Source organism: Aethalodelphis obliquidens, unplaced genomic scaffold (assembly GCF_003676395.1).
Source record: "Aethalodelphis obliquidens isolate GAN/ISIS:26980383/991018 unplaced genomic scaffold, ASM367639v1 scaffold7, whole genome shotgun sequence".
NCBI classification, from domain to species: Eukaryota; Metazoa; Chordata; class Mammalia; order Artiodactyla; family Delphinidae; genus Aethalodelphis; species Aethalodelphis obliquidens.
This window is the reverse complement of record NW_020837951.1, coordinates 21,248,322-21,268,777: the sequence shown is the minus strand read 5'-3', so window position 1 is coordinate 21,268,777 and position 20,456 is coordinate 21,248,322. Positions and strand designations below refer to the sequence as shown.

Genomic DNA, 20,456 nt, shown 5'->3' with positions numbered 1-20,456 from the left:
AAACCATATATCACTACCTCCAAATGTATAAAAATTAAACTTTTGGGAGCTTCAAACACATAAAAACAATGTATAATGCCTTCATTTTAATGGGATAGGTAGAATTACTCACTTAATTAAACATATGTTAAGATGTCTTAAAACCACCAAAAACCTAAAACTTAAATGAACCTCAACCTTTTAAATCACTCTTTTCTTTTTAGTTAACTTCATCCTCTCCAGTGAAGAGAGTAGTTAAAATTCCCAGAATTAGAAAGGTAGGATACAAAGATTACTGCCAGAAAGCAACTATGTTGCAATTTAAAATAGTTATATTCATAAATCACCTGGAAGCTGTAAAAAGGTACTGTGTAGACTAGGCTTAACACTAAGCCACTCTTCTTTCTAATCACCAACCTCAAGTGTATTCTTTAAGCACCAGCAATAAAATCATAAAGTATTTTTTTCTCCTCCTTAAGTTATGATCAAATTCATTTTGTTTACTATTTGGAAAAGAGTCAGAGAGCCATTATCAAAGTATTAACCGATTGCTATCTCTTAATTATTTCTATTACTTAAAGAAAAAAATATATTTTTTTCCTGAAATAAAACAGCATGCATACCCTCTACGGTAATCTTCTAAACCCATTAATCAAAAAAACAAAAAAAGAGGATTTACAAATAAGTTTAACAGTAAATGTTTATTAATTCAAATGTTTGCTGACTGCATACTATGTATTAAATGCCATCAAAGGCATTTAAGGACTCAAAGATAAATAACACACAAGTCTGTTTAACATGTAATTGATAAGCTTATAAGCAAGCAGTTCATATATTTTGTATAATAACCAAAAAGGCAAATCAGAGATTATTAATATAGTCAACCTATAGTTATCTGTGCCAATGGCAAGTATAAATGATGCAGAATATATAAGGGAATTTTGGAGTTGAGAATGGAACCACAGAGAATTATTTATAAACACAAGGAAGCTGTGCATCATATATTGTACATGAGCCACTTCTATGACTGAAACACCTAATGCTTTTATTATAAATCCTTCAAATATGGTAATATTTTTCATTTTGATAAGTTCCCGGAAAATATAGACCATCATTAAGAAATCATTTCAAATTCAACTTTAGAGTTAGTCACCTGTAGCTTGAGGAAATCCAATGGCTGGGGCAAATCCAGCAGCCCCTGCATATGGTGAGGAAATTATTCCTGGTGCACCTAACGGGGAAGAGAAGCTAAAATAAATACACTACCTTCTATAAATATGGTTATAGCAATATAAAATGGCTATATGAAGGTGTATTACTGATAAAGAGATTCTGTTACAGAGTAAAGATTTGTTCAACAGGTGATCCTTAATGGTAAGTAAAGAGCCTCTGCCACTTTCAGAGGCTAACCCCTTTCAACTGGGTTCAAGGTTCAAGAGTACAGCTAAAATATTATTTAATTTTGAGTTATTAGTTTGCTACTTAGTTTTAGTTTATTTAGTTTTGTTATTTAAGTTGATATTCTTGTCCTTATTTAGAGCATTGTTTCTATGAAAAATCATCAAATACTTATTAAATTGTACTGTACCTGGGGGGTACTGTGCTGACAAAAAGAAATATGAAATAAAAATCCTTGCCTTTGAGAGGTTTTACAAACTAAAAGTATGAATTACAGGAGATTCACAGGCTGAGGATATATGGGTTTAAATACAAATATACTGTAAGTGGTCTAAGAAGAAGGGATTGCAAAGGATCACTGTGATTGTTTGAAGGTCTCTCAGGAGATAAAACTTGAGCTGGACATTCAGTAAGTGAAAAGCAGTGTTTAGTGTGCACTGGATGCTAAACAAAGGCTGGTATTCCCTCTCCTTTTAGAAGCCTGGTGACTATGAACCATCAATAAAAACAAGAGTTAGTTCCAATGGAGGAGTCAGTACTAGTAGGAAAACAATTTGGTTTGGGACAAGTTAAGGTTGAGGTGATAGTGAGAAACTCAAATGGGAATGCCACAAGTGGAAATGAGGGGGCAAACTCAGAATTTCTAACTATTACAAGACACAGATTTGTAAATCATCTATATAGAAATAAGTGTGAAAGCCATATGAATGAGAGCTCCGCTAAAAAGGGCACAAGGCAAGAAATGAAGAAAGCTAAAAATAGAACCTGGGAGTATTAGTACACTTAAGTGGTAGAGGAAGGAAGAGGAACATTCTAAGGAAAAGAGAAAAACCTTAGAAAGCAAAACAAAACAGTGAATTATAATGAATTATAGTCCCTCAGGATCTAGAGACATAGAGTTTTAGGGGAGGGGGCCTTCCATAAAAGTCAAAGAGAGTGAGAAATGTAAAAGGTAAACAATAGTTTTAGAGCAACAATGAGAAGCTAGACTGTAAGAGTCAAAGGGAAGGTTTTGGGGTTTTTTACCTTAATGATAGGCTGATATGCATATTTATAGGAGGAAGTATGTAGGCTACATTTTCCAGAGGAGTTAAAAGATCATATAAGTTTATTCTCTTCATTAAAGATAATTATTTAACAGAATTTATTAAATATGTAGCTGTGATTAAAATAATTCAAGAAAATACAGTCATTGAGAGACTTCAGGGACAGAGCTAGCAGAGAGAACCAACAATAAATGAAGACACAGAAAATGAGAATAACTGACAGAGTGATGAAATAAGAAGGGAAACATATATTTATTGAAAGCACATTAGGAGGCAAGCATTCTTCTAGTGCTGAGGAAGCAATGAATAAAGCAGACAAGAATCTCTGCCCTTGCTAAACTTACATTCAAGTAGGCTCAAGATCATAGGTAAAATGAAAACAGAAACAGACTCACAGACTTAGAGAATGAACTTACGGTTACCAGTGGGGAAGGGTGGTGGGGAGGGATAATTAGTGAATTTGGGATTGACATGTACACACTGCTATATTTAAAATAGATAACCAACATAGACCTATTGTATAGCACAGGGAACTCTGTTCAGTATTATGTAACAACCTAAATGGGAAAAGAATTTGAAAAGAATAGATACATGTATATGTATAACTGAATCACTTTGCTGTACACCGGAAACTAACAAAACACTGTTAATTAACTATACTCCAATATAAAGTAAAAAGTTAAAAAAAAAGATGATAGGTAAAATGATTCACTTTCATAACAGAATTAACTATATTTAAGGCATAAAGGAAGACTTATCAGAGAGGCTTCAGTACAGGTATAAGTTATCGCGAAAATTTACACTAGAAAATTAAACATACGAAGAGATACGGTAGGGATTCCCTGGTGGTGCAGTGGTTAAGAATCCACCTGCCATTGCAGGGGACACGGGTTCGAGCCCTGGTCCAGGAAGATCTCACATGCTGCGGAGCAACTAAGCCCATGCGCCACAACTACCGAGCCTGCGCTCTAGAGCCTCCAAGCTACAACTACTGAAGCCCAAGCGCCTAGAGCTCGTGCTCCGCAAAAAGAGAAGGCACCGCAATGAGAAGCCCATGGACTGCAACGAAGAGTAGCCTCTGCTCACCGCAACTAGAGAAAGCCCGCATGCAGCAACAAAGACCCAGCGCAGCCATAAATAAATAAATAAATTTTAAAATATATTTTTTAAAAATAAGAAGAGATACTGTAGATTGTATTACTGTTGCCAAGTATTCACTTGACCCTTCCATGTAACTCTGGTCAGTCATGTGACTTGCAGTGTCTCCTGTGGGAGAAGCATACACTTCTATGCAACATCCACTGCACACAGTCATGTGATAGGAACACACGGACAAACAGGACATAAACTGCCTCTATGCAGAAGCTTTAAGAGGCATTATGCGTTTACACCAGCTCTCTTATTTTTTTACTCTCTGCCACAAGAATGCCATGTCTCAAATGTAGTGACACCTTCAGCCTGGGCCCTCCATCAAAAAGACATGTGAAGGAAGTTTGCAAAAGCTGATTTGCAGCTGTTTAAGTGTCAGTCATGTGAGAGGAATAAATGTTAATTGCTGTAAACCACTGAGATTTGTGGCAAGGGCAAGGGACCTACTTTTAAAACAAAACAAAGAGACTAATACAAATGGCTATGGGGTGGGGGGTATGAGGCAGAAGACTTGTAGTAGGTTTTAGAGAAATGAGGAAAATTCTTGAGATAACACTCACTGAACATTAAATAGCAATAAATGAAAGAACTGGCAAACAATTACCAGGGCCAAATTTTAAATAATTGTTTCCAAGTAAAATATGATTAACAAGAACATTTGTTAATACTCGACAAAAGAATCATTTGCAAAGTTTCTGTAAATCTACATTCCTCAAATAAGCAGAAACAGAAACATTTTAGCAAAGTAACCAGTTAGGCAATGGTTTACACAAACTTTTAAGAAAAAGGTTTAAGATTCGCATAACTAAGAATACATATTTTACATTTGGAAAAGGTACTACCACAACAGCAATTAAGGTAATACAAATGAAGAGATAACATTTTTACCTATGAAATCAGTTTATCAGTGTTATTTATAATAGCAAAGCCCTAAAGAAACAAGCTTAATGTCTAAATTGAAGAATTATTATATAAATTATGAGTCACTAGACAAAATACAGAGCCATTTAAAATATTACAAAGAGTATGTACTATGTAAAAAAAAGCACAACTATTTTGTTTTTCAAAAATGCTGGTACAGTAGCAGACTAAACTTTTTGAGTAACTCAAAAAGAAAAAAAGTAGAAAAAGAAATATCTAATTGCAGAAAAATAACTGCAAAGATTTCAGACACTGGAATTATCAGATTTGATTTGATTTGATTTTTAAATAGTATGTTTGAAGAAATAAAAGCCATGCTGAAAAATATCTGTAGGGAAGATACTTAAAAAAAAAAAAAGAACCAAGTATCAATAAAATTTCTAGAAATAAAAAGCACAACTATTGAAATCCAAAATTATCAGACAAATTTAACAACAGATTAGACAAAGGTGAAGAGACCATTAGTAAAATGAAAGTCCCTAAGGAATTATTTAGGATGCAGCTCAGAGAGATAAAGAAATAGAAAATATGAAAGAAAGTTTGAGATACTCAGAGTAAGAGAGTATAACAGGTCTAATCAAAATTCCAGAAAGTAAGAAAAGAAACAGTGTGAAGCAGAAATATATGAGAAGATCATTTCTAGTACCAGTAAAAGACAACAATCCACCAAATCAAGAAGCTTTTTGAGCTCCAGGTAGAAAAAATAAATCCTTAAACAGACACATCATACTGAAACTGTAGACATCAAAGATGAAAAAAAAAATCTAAAGAATAGCCGGAGAGAAAACAGCAGTAATTAGGTTGACAGCTGACCTTCCAAGAGCAACAATGAAAACCAGACTATTGTGTACTGATTTCTCTCATACATTGAAAACAAAACAAAACAAAACAAAAAACTGTCAACCTAGAACTCTATATATCCTTTAATACTGACAACAAAATAAAGACATTTCTGGGGAAATGAACACTTCAAACATGTTAACACAGACCTTCCCCTTAAGAGAATAATAAAGGATATCCTTCCGGCAAAAGGTAAGCAATCCCAGATGGCATATCTGAGTTGCAAGAAGAAATGAAAGGCCTTAAGAGAGTTATATATGGCTTAATCTAAATGAATATTGATTGTATAAAATAATTAACAAATTGAAATGTTAAAATCTAAAAAGTTTTAAACATAATAATATCTTGAGTTAGGAGGAGGTAAGAGAAGGTAAAAGGAGTTAAAGTGTCCTAAAGTTCTTATATAAGAAAAGATTACAGGTATCAATTAACTCTATATTTTGGTAAAATAAGTATGAAAGTTAAAAATCCTAGATGAAAATACAAAACAGTGTTAAACTTCGAAAACAGTAGTGGAAAAAACCAAATAATAAATAAACATTAATTCAACAAGTATTTTTTGTGTCTACTTTGTGTCAGGCACAAACTAAGTAGAGAAGAAAAAAAACTACCTTGGTGAAGCTTATTTCGACTGATGAAAACAGAATTAAACAATAAACACAGTAAATAAGTTAACTGCATACATAAGAAGGTGATAAATACTACTAAAAAAATAGAACAGGAAGAATCAGGAGTACTGAGGGAAGGCTGGTCAGGGTAGGTCAAAGAAGGCAGCAGGAGCAAAATCTGAGGGTACCTGGGAGAAAAGCCCTCCAGGAAGAGGGAATAACTAGTGGGAACAATCTGGAGGTGGGAACATACCTAACATGCTTTAGAGGGATGTCAGTTTGGTGGGCAAAAGGAGCAAGGGAAGAACATCAAAGGAGATATGTCAAAAGAGTAAAATTGAAGTGGATGGTATAGGGCTTGCAATCCAATGTAAGGATGTGGGCATTTAATACTCTGAAAAAAATGGGAGCCTTTGGAGGGTTGTCAGCATTAGACTGAAATGATATGACTTATTTCTCTTTTCTAATTTACATACAATAAACTGTACAAGTACAAAAGGCAACTGATCTGCTTTCTGTCACTAAAGATTAGTTTGCATTTTATAGAATTATATATAAACAGAATCATATACCAGGTGTTCTTTTTTATATGGTTTCTTTCATTCATAATAATGTTTTGTCTGGCTTCTTTCATTCAACATAATCCTGTTGTCCTTAACGATTTATTCCTTTTTATTGCTGAATAGTACTTCATAACATCGATAAACTACATTTTGTTTATCCATTCACCTGTAATAGAATATTTCCAGATTTTGGCCATTACAAATAGAATTGCTATGAACGTTTGCATACAGGTATTTGTGTGGACACTAACTTTTTCACTTCTCTTGGGTAAATGCCTAGGTTATATTGTAGGTGCATATTTAACTTAAGTAACTGGCAAACTCTTTACCAAAGAGTTTCCTAAATTTTACATTGCCATCAACACAGTATGCTAGTAAAAGATGCTCCACATCCTTGGTACAGGAAACTTTTTAAACTCTAGCTATTCTAGTGGGTATGTAATAATATCTTACAGTAATTTAATTTCCATTTCCCTGATGACTAGAGATGTTGAGCACCTTCTCATGTGTTTACTGCCATTCATATACCATCTTCTGTAAAATATCTTGTCAAATCTTCTGGCCATTTTTTAATAGTTTGTTTTCTTATTACTGAGCTATAAGAGTTCTTTATATAACTTGATATAATTGTCTTATATATATGTGTTGCAAATATTTTCTTCAATGTCTACAGCTTACCTTGTGGTTTTCTTGATGGTACCTTTCAATCAGTGAAACTTTTAAATGTTGATGTACGTACAATATATAAATTATTTCCTTTCATGGTTTGTACTTTTTGCGTTTTACCTAAGAAACTTTTGCATATCCCAAGGTTACAAAGATTTTCTAAGATTTTTTTTAAAATATAAGATTTATTTATTTGTTTGCTTTGTTTTGGCCGTGCCACACAGCATGGCATATGGGATCTTAGTTCCCTGAACAGGAATTGAACCCACGCCCCCTGCAGTGGAAGCTTGGAGTCTTAATCAGTGGACCACCAGGGAAGTCCCCTCTCCTATGTTTTATTCCAGGAGTTTTATAGGTTTAAGTTTTACATAGAGGTCTAAGATCCATTTCAAGTCAATGTGTCAGTATGGTGTGAGATACGGATCAATGTTTATTTTCTTTCCAATATGGATATCCACCTGTCCAAAACTACTTGTTGAAGGATTTTCCTTTCTCTATTGAATTTTTACACTGGTAATTTTGCTCAAAATCAACTGAGTACATACATGTGGGTCGATTTCTAGACTCTATATGCTGCTCCATTAATTTATCTAACCTTTCAACACTATCAAACTGGTTTGACTACTGCAGCTTTATATTAAGCCTTGCATTTATTTTCTTTCACTATTTTAGATACTTTTCCATTTCTATGCAAATTTTAGAAGTTCAGTGCATCTTACTAAAGTAAGAGAAAAATTAATTAGAGAAAGAAATACGAGTTTATCAAGGTTGCTGAATATGAAATCAAGAAACAACAACACTGCATTTGTGTATTAGTAACAATTTAAAAACCAAATAACAGTGATGGCTAAACCTTACAGGGCACCATTCTAAACTCTTTACGTATATTAGCACATTTAATATTCCTCACAACTCTTACCTGTTAAATACTATTATTATGTTCATTTCACATATAAAGAGACAAAAGTACAGAGCAGTTAAGCAATCTGCCCAAAGTTACACGGATCATAAAGACTGGTCTAGAATTAGAATCTAAAAAGTATGGCTCTTAGGAATAATTCTAACAAAACATATGCAAACCTTTATGGGGAAAAGTCACCAAACTTTACTCAAAGACACTAAATAATATACAAATGAATGGAGATATATACAATATTCAAAGACTGGAAGACGCTATTGTAAAGGTGTCAATTATCTTCTAAGTGATTTATAAAGTCAATATAATCCAATCAAAACCCTAATAGTGCTTTTTTTCCCCTTTGAGGACTTGAAAAGCTGATCCTAAAATTCCTAAGTGTAATTGGTCAAGAATTGCCAAGATACTCTTGAAGAATAAGTAAAGAGACTTAACTCTATCAGACATTGAGACTTGTGGTAATGACAAAAAGAAAGACAAATAAATAGACCAATGGAACAATGCTCAGAAAACTACTCATGCATATATTAACCTCAAATTAATGGTATGTGTTAATTCTGAAACTACTTTTTGTGTATTATAGGATTGAGCAAATAATATGTTGAGGCTAATGGAAACTAGATTTCTCATTCTTGAAGAAGCGAATCACCAAAATGAAAAAAAGGGTGCTGAATTGGAATTGGAGTTATCAGTTAAAACTTGCGGTTTTTTAAAACACAAACACACACATGCACACACACACAGAGAAATATATTTATGAAGTACACATACACATATATCCTAGTCATGCCCATTTAAAGTTCCTAGAAGCAGTGACACCCTATTAGCAATAAGCACATATAATGCCTTGATACTGATTTCCAAATACTATTTCCTACTAAAAGGAACCAGGGCTCATTGGAGTAACAGCTGACTGCAGTGTTAAGGCAGGGAAAGTAAAGAAGATCTGAAATATCTTCTGCCAGAAAGTAAGGAAGTGTTCAAACAATGATGAAGGTATGTCAAAAGGCCACAGAAGCTAGTGGCCACTGGCCAAATCTGGGGGAGTTTGAACATAAAGTGAAAAATGATACTGTGAAATTATTACCCATAGAATAAAATAAGAACCTACAAGTTCATATTAACATGAAAAAATAAATACAATGAATAGTAAATAAGCCACAGAGAGCTAATGCACTGTATAATGAATACAGACAACAATATTATACTAAAACTGTGTAATGTGATAAATATCACTACATCTGAATCATACTACAATATATAAATACATAAAAGTAGCACATTATAAACCTTAAATTCACACGAATTTATGTAATAAAAATGAATGAATGAATGAATGGAGTGTTGGTAAGAAAAAAGTTCTTTATAATAAAATCCCAGCTAATAAATGAGAAGGAATGACAGAATTAGCAAATCACCAATATAGCAACAACTACCACAGTAACAACTAATTTAAGCAATGGATGTTAAAACTAAAGGGTGAGGGCTTCCCTGGTGGCGCAGTGGTTGAGAGTCCGCCTGCCGATGCAGGGGACACGGGTTCGTGCCCCGGTCCGGGAAGATCCCACATGCCGCGGAGCGGCTGGGCCCGTGAGCCATGGCCGCTGAGCCTGCGCGTCCGGAGCCTGTGCTCCACAGCGGGAGAGGCCAAAGAAAAAAAAGCCCCGTGTACCAAAAAAAAAAAAAAAAAAAAAAAAAACTAAAGGGTGAAAAGTCATAAGAAACAGGCTATTTTTATAGTCTCAACGTATCCTCCTTATAAGGATATGTTGTTAATTACAAAGAGAAAAACAGTAACTTTACAGGGAAGAAATTTGGCAGAAACCACCTTAAGTGATCAAGGTTAATATCACCAGGAATAGGATAAAGTGGCATTATGTGTCTCCTGATGTAATGAAATGAGAAAGACACAACATTATTTCAGCCAAAAAACCAGACATGCATGTTGGGAGAAATTCTATTATATACCCAACCCTGAACTCTTCTAAAATTTTAAAGGTCATAACAGACAAAGAATGAGGAAATGTTCCAAATTAAAGGATTCTCAAGAAACATGACAAATAAATTAACCTGATACTGAGAAAAATTTTCATATGAAGAACATTATTTTCACAACTGGCAAAAATTTTAAAAGGTCTATGTATTAGATAATAGTATTGTGTGAATGTTAATTTCCTGATTTTGATAACGGTATTTAGGTAAGAATGTCCTTGTTCCTAGAAAATATACAGTGAGTATTTAAAAGGGACACCATGCTTGCAACTTATTCTCCAATGACTCAGAGGAAAAAACAACAACAACAAACACACACACACTCACACACGCATATAAACAGAGAGATGATAAAGTAAATGTGGCATGATGTTAATAACTGGGGAATCTGAAGGATATAAGGGAATTCTTTGAACTATTCTTGCAACTTAAAGTATTTCAATAAAAAGTTACTAAAATACTATCAACTTTAAAATATAAGTATTTATCTTTATAATATCAAAGTAATACAGGATTTCTTAAACATGACACAAAAACACAAATATAAAGGAAATGGCAAATAAATTTGACTACATAGAAATACCATGGAGAGAATGAACCAATAAGCCAAAACGGAGAGAAATTATTTGCAACACATAATACCAACAAAGGACTAGTGTCTAGGATATATAAAGAATTCCCACAAATAAACAAGAAAAGACAACAAACCAAACACAAAAACAGGCAAAAGAATTAACAGAAAATTCATAAAGGAGAATGGCCAATAAATAAAGTAAGTTCAACCTCATTGGTAATCAAGGAAATTTCACAGCAGTACTGTTCATAATAGCCTCAAACTAAAACAACCCAAATGTCTATCAACAGCAGAATAGATAAACGAACTGTGGTATATTCATACAATGGGAATCTATACACTTGACAGTATTGACAATGAATAAGCGATAGCCACATATGTGAACATGGATGAATCAAAAGAAAACAAACAGTATGATTCCATTTAGATAAAGTTCTAAATATAGGAGAAAAGAATTTTTTAAATTAGCACTTAGGGCTGCATAATGAGTAGTAAAAAAACCAACCAAACCACAGGGGAAAAGCAGAAAAGCAAAAGCATGACTATCATCAAAAATTTGAGACTACAGTTATCTTGGAGCAGGGAGAGTGGGAACACAATAAATGAGAGGGGTACAAATAGTGCTTCTTCAGTATGTATAAACATTTTATTTCTTAATCTGGATAGTAATTACATGGGTATTTAAAACTGTATTCACAGGTTTTACAAGCTTTTCTATAGGTATAATATATTTCTCTAAAAAGAGGGACAGAATGCTCACAACTTAGCCCTAAGACCTTTAAACGGTAATCTTTAAAAGAAAGAAAAGAAAGAACAGCCAGTGAGGTAAGGAAAAAAGTCATGGAAGTGTGGTGTTTCTGAAGCCAAGAGAAAAAAAAGAGGGAATAGTTAACAGTTCAAATATTTGTGAGAGGCAGAGTAAACTTTCACACAACACATAAAAAAGTACTGTTCTCTGTTTGATGAATTATTTATCTTATAATGTAGACACTATTCTGCAACGACAAAGGATTTATTAATACAATAAAAAAAGGATGGTAACATTCTGGTTATTTTATATTCAGAAACCAAAATTTTAAATTGTATTTTTAAAATGTCCTCCTCCCACAATGCAGAACATTAATTATACCAACAGTATGTATTCAATTACTGAAATACGTGCAGTTCTGCATTTGCAAACTTGAGTGATAGCCCCAATTTCTATCATTTGTTATTAAAATGGTAATTACAAAGACCTTTGGCTCTCCCAAATTGTACATATGAGTAGGGGCTGATAACAAATACAGTCATCCCTCAGTATCCACAAGGGATTGGTTCCAGCACACTCCCCAACCCCCCACCCTATAGACACCAAAATCCAAGGATGCTCAAGTCCCTTATATAAAATTGTATGGTATTTGCATATAATCTCTGCACATACTCCTGCATACTGTGAATCATCTCTAGATTGCTTATAATACCTGGTATGTTGTAAATGCTATGTAAATAGGTGTAAGTACACTGTAATGCTATGTAAAATAGTTGCTGGTACAAGGTAAATTCAAGTTTTGCTTTTTGGAACATTATGGAATTTTTTTCCCTCAAATATTTTTGATCTGCAGTTGGTTGAATCCACAGATTCCAAACCTGTAGATATGGAAGCCCAACTGTATAAAACACAAAAATTTGGTCAGACTAAAACAGAAACTTTAACAATTTAGGAACATGAACTGAACAATGTACTTGACATTTTCAGTTATAAATAACAAAAAGCTTTAACACTAAATTTACCATTTTTTTTCTAGAAAATTTTGGACAACAATTTGGCTAAGGATTCTTTTTTCTCACCTATAAAATGAAGATAAACTAAATATCACTTGAAGTCTCAACTAATATTTTATGGTGTCATCTGGGAAAGAAAAATCAATCACAAAGGGTAATAAAATTAAAATACTTTTAACTAAATAATAAACCACACTTCGAGAGTTGCAAAACCAAAAAGTATATTAACCTAATGATATATCCAAGTAGGCTCTCCACTACTTTTCCCTTTACATAAAGGTTTATTTTAAAAGTTTAAATTATTGAGAACTAATTTTAAATAAAAGAAGGAAGCTCTCCAAAGCAACATTTGTATGAGTAATGCAGAAGACTACTTTTATTAGTGCAAAAATGCAACTTCACACAAACTTAGGGTTAAGATGAAAAGTTCTGATGTTTAAAAAACAAAAACAAAAAATTGTAAATCCTCTTCTTTGAATAAAGGAAAAACATACTACTAATTTAGGTCCTTGTTTTAAAGTATCACTACTTAAAAAAGGAAACGTATTTCTCTTAAGACCACTTATACCAGTATTTTGCTGGTTATATTGGGCTGGCCAAAAGGTTCACTCGGTTTTTTCTGTAAGACACCTTTAGTAGCACTTAGTTGTCTTTAACTTCATTTGAAACAGTTTTGTTAGATTGTATTGTGACAGCTATCAGATCAGCATGCATTTTAAAAAAAACTTATCAAAATTGGTGAATTTCTGTGTAGCCATTTTAATATTGAAGATGGAAGAAAAAAAGCAACATTTTCAGCATATTATACTTTATTATTTCAAGAAAGGTAAAAACACAACTGAAACACACAAAAAGATTTGTGCAGTGTATGGAGAAGGTGTTGTGACTGATCAAACATGTCAAAAGTGGTTTGCAAAGTTTCGTGCTGGAGATTTCTTGCTGGACGATGTTCCACAGTTGGGCAGACCAGTTGAGTTGATAGCGATCCAATTGAGACATTAATTGAGAACAATCAATGTTATACCATGTGGGAGATAGCCAACATACTCAAAATATCTGAATCAAGCACTGAAAATCATTTGCACCAGCTTGGTTACGTTCATCGCTTTGATGTTAGGGTTCCACATAAGCGAAAAAAAGCCTTCTTGACCGTATTTCCGCATGTGATTCTCCACTTAAACGTAATGAAAACGTTTTGTTTTCAAAACAAATTAAGACAGACGATGAAAAGTGGATATTGTACGATAATGTGAAACGGAAGAGATTGTGGGGCAAGCGAAATGAACCACCACCAACCACACCAAAGGCTAGTCTTCATCCAAAAAAGGGGATGTTGTGTATATGGTGGGATTGGGAGGGGGAGTCCTCTATTTTAATTAGCTCCTTCTGGAAAACCAAACGATTAATTCCAACAAGTACTGCTCCCAATTAGACCAACTGAAAGCAGCACTCGACAAAAAAGCGTCCAGAATTAGTCAACAAAAAATACGTAATCTTCTATCAGGATAACATAAGACCACATGTTTCTTTGAGCACCAGACAAAAACTGTTACAGCTTGGTTGGGAAGTTCTGATTCACCTGCTGTATTTACCAGACATTGCACCTTCGGATTTTCATTTATTTCAGTCTTTACAAAATTCTCTTAATGGAAAAAATTTCCATTTCCCGGAAGACTGTAAAAGGCACCTGGAACAGTTCTTTGCTCAAAATGATAAAAAGTTTTGAGAAGATGGAATTATGAAGTTGCCTGAACAATGGCAGAAGGTAGTGGAACAAAAGGGTGAATACGTTGTTCAATAAAGTTCTTGGTGGAGCTTCCCTGGTGGCGCAGTGGTTGAGAGTCCGCCTTCATCAGGGGACACGGGTTCGTGCCCCGGTCCGGGAAGATCCCACATGCCGTGGAGCGGCTAGGCCCATGAGCCACAGCCGCTGAGCTTGCACGTCTGGAACCAGTGCTCCGCAACAGGAGAGGCCACAACAGTGAGAGGCCCGTGTATCGCAAAAAAAGTTCTTGGTGAAAATGAAAAATGTGTCTTTTATTTGTACTTAGAAACCAAAGGAACTTTTTGGCCAACCCTATAAATCAACTTATTTAAACCAGTGGTAATATATAAGACTATTAATTTCAAGCAAATGGTTGCATGGTTTATAAATAATGAGTAATATTAATGTTAGAAAATAAATTCAATTTCAGGTATCCACTTGTTTTTGCCAACTAATAGAATCTACTAATATTAAGATTCAATTAATGAACACATTTTCGTTCCATGATTCTCACTTTTCTTTAGAAATCCTGAGAGAATCCAAGAAGAAACCACCTGACATATATGGATTAATAAATGAAACTTTTAACTTCAGAAAGCTTGTTCTGTGACCCAAAAGAGAACTACTCACCGAAAGCCATAGGGGGTTCAAGGGATGGCTGGCCATCACCAGTAGGAAGGTCTAAGCGAGTGAAGTCTCTGCTTTTGTCGTTATTATATTTCACATTAAGGCTGGTAAGCTTGGAGAAGTCAATACGCAGAGTGCAGCATGCATTATAGATATTCTGGCCATCCAGAGCCTAAATAAAGCATGTAAGAAAGCATGATGTTTTACAAGATAATAACAATAATAAATCAAGTAGCCTCTATTTTGACAGAGTGGCAATCAGGCATAAAGCAAAGAGGACTAAACTAAAAGCCAAAGACCTGGGTTTACTTTTAACTCTGTCACTGTGTGAGCCTAAGAGAGAAAATGAAAATCTCTATTTCTCAGTTTTTTCATCTGTAAAGTAAGGATAATAATCTCTATCCTGTCTATGATAAGAGCAAACGGAAGAGGAGAAATGTATAAGCTTAGAAAACTATTATACATTATTGTACATTGTACTAATTATTATGATGATTATTTTTTAAATGTTTCTAAATTTTACATTTCATCTTAATTCATTTTAGTGTACTTTATATAGGTTAAGATGAAATAAAGCCTTTGTAAATGGTACCTGTCAGAACCACAATATGTGAAATATTATCTACCACTTACTGTTTTTCTTGTTAAGTTTATTTTCTTTGAGTAATAAACTTGAGGGAAGTTTTGAGTCAGATCAGATACAAGACCAAAAATCAGCAAACCCTCCTTTGAAAATAATAAAGACTTACCAAAGGGATATTTATAGCTACTTATGACTTCCACAAACACTTCAATTTATAAAAATAGATACCAGAAACCAAAACATAAAAATATCAATTAAAAAAAACCATACAAATATACAAAAACCCCTGACTTATCATGATAGTTATTGACCAGTATGCCATCATGAAGGTACAAAATAATATATGTGGGTAGAGGGTACAGCAAATATAAATGTTATTCCTAATCAAGAACTAGACACTTTGTGATTCACAAAAGTACTATAAACCTTAGTCCCTATCTTTGGAAAAAAATTAGAAATAATTCAGATACCAATACAAGACAGAATTAGAGTTAGGGATAGATCTCAATAGGAGATGGGTCAAACGTAACCAAACTGAATGTGAAGTTTTACATCCTGTGAAAAGTCAAGCACTCATGTACTAACAAGAAGACAATATGAATTTAAGGCAGCATATTTCCTAAGATTTAATGTCTTTAGCAATTTAGAGCTCAATGAAATTCAACAGTGAATATGGTTGCAAAAATACTGAAATCAATCAATCTTTGGCTCACTTAATATAAGTAAATGAGGCACTAGGGTAAAGATAATCCTACTTTATTAGTCAGATTATATCAGAAGTACTGTGCTCAACTCTATACTTTAAATAGGACAAACAGAAATGAGTCCCAGAAATCTGAGAAATGATAGGTGATTTGAAACCATTTCATATGAAGAAAGAAGTAATTTTTAGACTATAAGAAGAGCATATGGAACAGTACTTTTAAAAATGGTAAATTTCAGTATGTATATTTTATTACAATTTTCAAAAAAAAACACATGGTAAACTACAGCAAAGGAGAAGACATGATGGCTTTCTCTGGTATCACTGAAGTGACTGATTAACAACTGAAAAATGAAAAAAAGATCATAATTACCATTTTGGCATAATGTGCATTCAATGGGTCAGCATACTGAAGCAAGGCTTGAAACTGATTATTCTTTGTAAAGGTGATAATCTTTAAGACTGTGCCAAATTTAGAAAATATCTGGAAAAAAGTTCACATTAGGTTAAATTTAAGGAAAAAACTTGCTAACATATCTTTATAAATACAACTTGATTCATTAATCCCAGGTTTTTTTTTTTGTTTGTTTTGTTTTGTTTTCTTGCGGTACGCGGGCCTCTCACTGTTGTGGCCTCTCCCGTTGTGGAGCACAGGCTCTGGATGCGCAGGCTCAGCGGCCATGGCTCACAGGCCCAGCCGCTCCGCGGCATGTGGGATCTTCCTGGACTGGGGCACGAACCCGTGTCCCCTGCATTGGCGGGCAGACTCTCAACCACTGCGCCACCAGGGAAGCCCCTGAATCCCAGTTTCAAATGAAAATAATTTCCTCTATTAAAACTATCGGTACCAAAATCACTTCAATCAAGCCTAAGATGTTCATGTTTCAACACTCGTGCATGGCTTAAAACAGTGCCTGACACATAACAGGCACTAAATATTTAACCTATTTTATAGCATGTCATAAATGGCACAATACTGAATCAGGAGGTTACAACAGGAATTAATTAATGCTATGAGATGTTGGTGTTACAAAGCATATACCTGGAAGTGGAAGAGTCATACGGATCAACTATTTCAGCCTGAGAATCAGCATCTACTTGAAATTTTTATAGACAGGAAAACTACAAAATATTCAACAAAATGAACAACAGAATGTTCAATGCTCTAATAATTCATCAAATACTCATAGAGCACTGTTCTAAGCTCTAGAAAGTCAGCAGTGAACAAAACAGTAACAAGAGTCTCAATATGGGCTCATCAATTTTAAACAATAGTACCATACTAATGTTAATAATAGGGGAAACTGTGTATGTCTGTGGCGGTAAGGAGGTATATATATTCTGCTCAAGATTTTTGTGAACTAAAAATGCTCTAAAGAATTCTAGTAAAAAACAAAATGTGAAACAGGAAAAAAAAAACCTGAAAAAGGCAGAAAGAGAAGGGGGAAGAAACAACAAACAAGTAGGAAACAGTTACCAACCTAGTAGATATAAGCCCAACTATATAAAAAATCACTTTAAATGTGAATGTTCTAAATATGCCAATTAAAATACATACTTGTCAGAGTGGGCTTTTTAAAAAGCACAAACAAAACCCACCTCCAGGTTATTCATCAGAAACCCACTTTAAATATAAAGACTCAAGCTAAAGGGAGAGAAAGATACACCATGCTAACACTAATTTTTAAGAAAAGCTGGTACAGCTATATTAATTTTAGACAAAGCTGACTTTTGAAGAAAAATTATCAGGGATAAAGAGGGAGGGTATATAATAATAATAGGGGTCATTTATCCAAGAAGACATAACAACCCTTAATATGTATGTGCTTCATGAAAAAGAATCAAAATACTTAAGAAAAAAAGCTGCTGGACTATAAAAACACTATTGTAGCTGGAGACTTTTAACACCGCTCTGTCACTAATTGACAGATCCAGAAGTCAGAAAATCAGGAAGGATATAGCTGAACTGAATAGCATCATCAATCAACTGGATCTAATTGACATTTATAGAACAGTGCACCCAATAATAGAATACACATTCTGAATTTTGCATGAAACACTGACCAAGATAGACACATTCTGAGCCATAAAACACACTTTAACAAATTTAAAATAACAGAAATCATACAGTGTATGTTCTCAAACAATTATAGATTTAAACTAAAAATCAATAACAGAAAAAAATAACCTGGAAAATCCTCAAAGAAAGAAAAAAAAGAAAGAAACGAGTCTCTGCTCTCATAAGGAAAGACAGACGATAAACAAATAAGCCAATAAATAACAATGTCTGGTCATAAAAAAGTGTTTTGCTTTAAAAATAAAAGGGAAAGGGATGAGAGTGAACTGGAATGCAAGTTGGGAAGGTGCAAGGGTGCTCAAGGAAGGCGTCTCTAAGGAGTCTTTAGAGAAGCAGAATAAACAGAGTTGGGGGAAAGTTTCCTGACAGACCCCTGGTTACCAATGCTCTTACAACACTTGTTATACTTCCCCACCACAAGTTCAGGGCCAGGGTTACTACAATGCATTTTGCTTTCCTCTGACATCCCATTTTAAATCTACAACACTTGTTATACTTCCCCACCACAAGTTCAGGGCCAGGGTTACTACAATGCATTTTGCTTTCCTCTGACATCCCATTTTAAATCTGGATTTTAATAAGCCAGAAACTTGCCCTTCTGCTTCTAAGGATAAAAACATAAGTATTCCCTATGCTGCTAAGAATTTGCTGTTATCAAATACTATGTATGTGTCTCCTTAATAGGCAAATGGTCCTGCTTTTTAATTATCAGAAAGAATGATCAAGAATAACTATCCTAGGGATTTCCCTGGTGGTCCAGTGGTAAAGAATCCGCCTGCCAATGCAGGGGACATGGGTTCGAGCCCTGGTCTGGGAAGATCCCACATGCTGAGGAGCAACTAAGCCCGTGCGCCACAACTACTGAGCTTACACTCTAGAGCCCACGAGCCACAACTACTGAGCCCGTGAGCCACAACTACTGAAGCCTGTGCACCTAGAGCCCATGCTTTGCAACAAGAGAAGCCGGTGCACCGCAACAAAGAGTAGCCCCTGCTCGCCGCAAATAGAGAACGCCCATGCGCAGCAACAAAGACCCAACACAGCCAAAAAATAAATAAATGTATTAAAAAAAAAAAAGAATCTGCCTTCCAATGCAGGGGATGTGGGTTTGATCCCTGGTCGGGGAACTAAGATCCCACATGCTGTGGGGCAACTAAGCCTGTGCGCCACAACCACTGAGCTCACGTGCCGCAACTGCTGAGCTTGCGTGTCTCAACTAGAGAGCCCACATGCCACGAACTACAGAGCCCATGTGCTCTGGAACCCCTGCACCACAACCACAGAGCCCACACGCACTGGAGCCTGTGTGCCACAACTAGAGTAGAGAAAACCCACATGCCACAACTAGAGAGAAGGCTTCATGCCGCAACGAAGATCCTGCACGCCACAACGAAAGATCCCACATGCCTCAATAAAGATCCCACACGCCACAACGAAAGATCCCGCATGCCTCAATAAAGATCCCACATGCCGCAGCTAAGACCCAATGCAGCTAAAAATAAATAAGTAAATAAAAAATAAATCTTAAAAAAAAGAATAACTATCCTAGAGCACAGGCAACAAAAGAAAAAATAGATAAATTCAACTACATCAAAATGGACACTTATGTTCATCAAGACTATCAACTGACTTGAAAAGACAACCCACAAAATGGGAGCCAATATTTGCAAATCATGAATCTGATAAGGGGTTAATATACAGAAATATAAAAAAAACTCCTACAACTCAACAACAACAAAAACCCAATTTTAAAAACAGGCAAAGGATTTGAATTTCTCCAAAGATAATCAATAGCAACAAGCACTTGAAAAGATGCTCAATGGGAACTCCCTGGTGGTCCAGTGGTTAGGACTGCCAAGGGCCCAGGTTCGACCTCTGGTCAGGTCAGGGAACTAAGATCCTGCAAGCCGCGTGGTGTGGCCAAAAAAAAAAAAAAAAGAAAAGATGCTCAACATCACTAATCATCAAAATGCAAATAAAAACTACAACAAAATACCACTTCACGCCCCCATTAGGACAGGTACTATTAAAAAATCCAAAACAAACAGAAAAGATTAAGTGTTGGGGAAGATGTGGAGGAAGTGGAACGCTTGTGCACTGTTGATGGAAATGTAAAATGGTGCAGTGGCTATGGAAAACTGTATGGGGATTCTTCAAAAAAAATTAAGAAGAAAATTACCATATGATCCAACAACTCCATTTCTTGGCATATACCCAAAAGAATTGAAAGCAGAGACTCAAAGAGATAATCTGAACACCTATGTTCATAGCAGCATTATTTGCAATAG

General features: G+C 34.8%; 1 protein-coding gene across 4 annotated transcripts in view; it reads right to left on the bottom strand.

Moving 5' to 3' along the window:
* Window positions 1-20,456, bottom strand: part of PTBP3 (polypyrimidine tract binding protein 3) — a 101,544-nt gene that overhangs the window by 14,595 nt on the left and 66,493 nt on the right. For all 4 annotated transcript variants that reach the window (XM_027105189.1, XM_027105190.1, XM_027105191.1 and 1 more), the window contains 3 exons: window positions 16,465-16,575; window positions 14,809-14,977; window positions 1,133-1,210 (listed from right to left, as the gene is read on the bottom strand). In XM_027105189.1, the coding sequence (XP_026960990.1) occupies window positions 1,133-1,210; window positions 14,809-14,977; window positions 16,465-16,575 (358 nt within the window). The remainder of the gene's footprint in view (window positions 1-1,132; window positions 1,211-14,808; window positions 14,978-16,464; window positions 16,576-20,456) is intronic.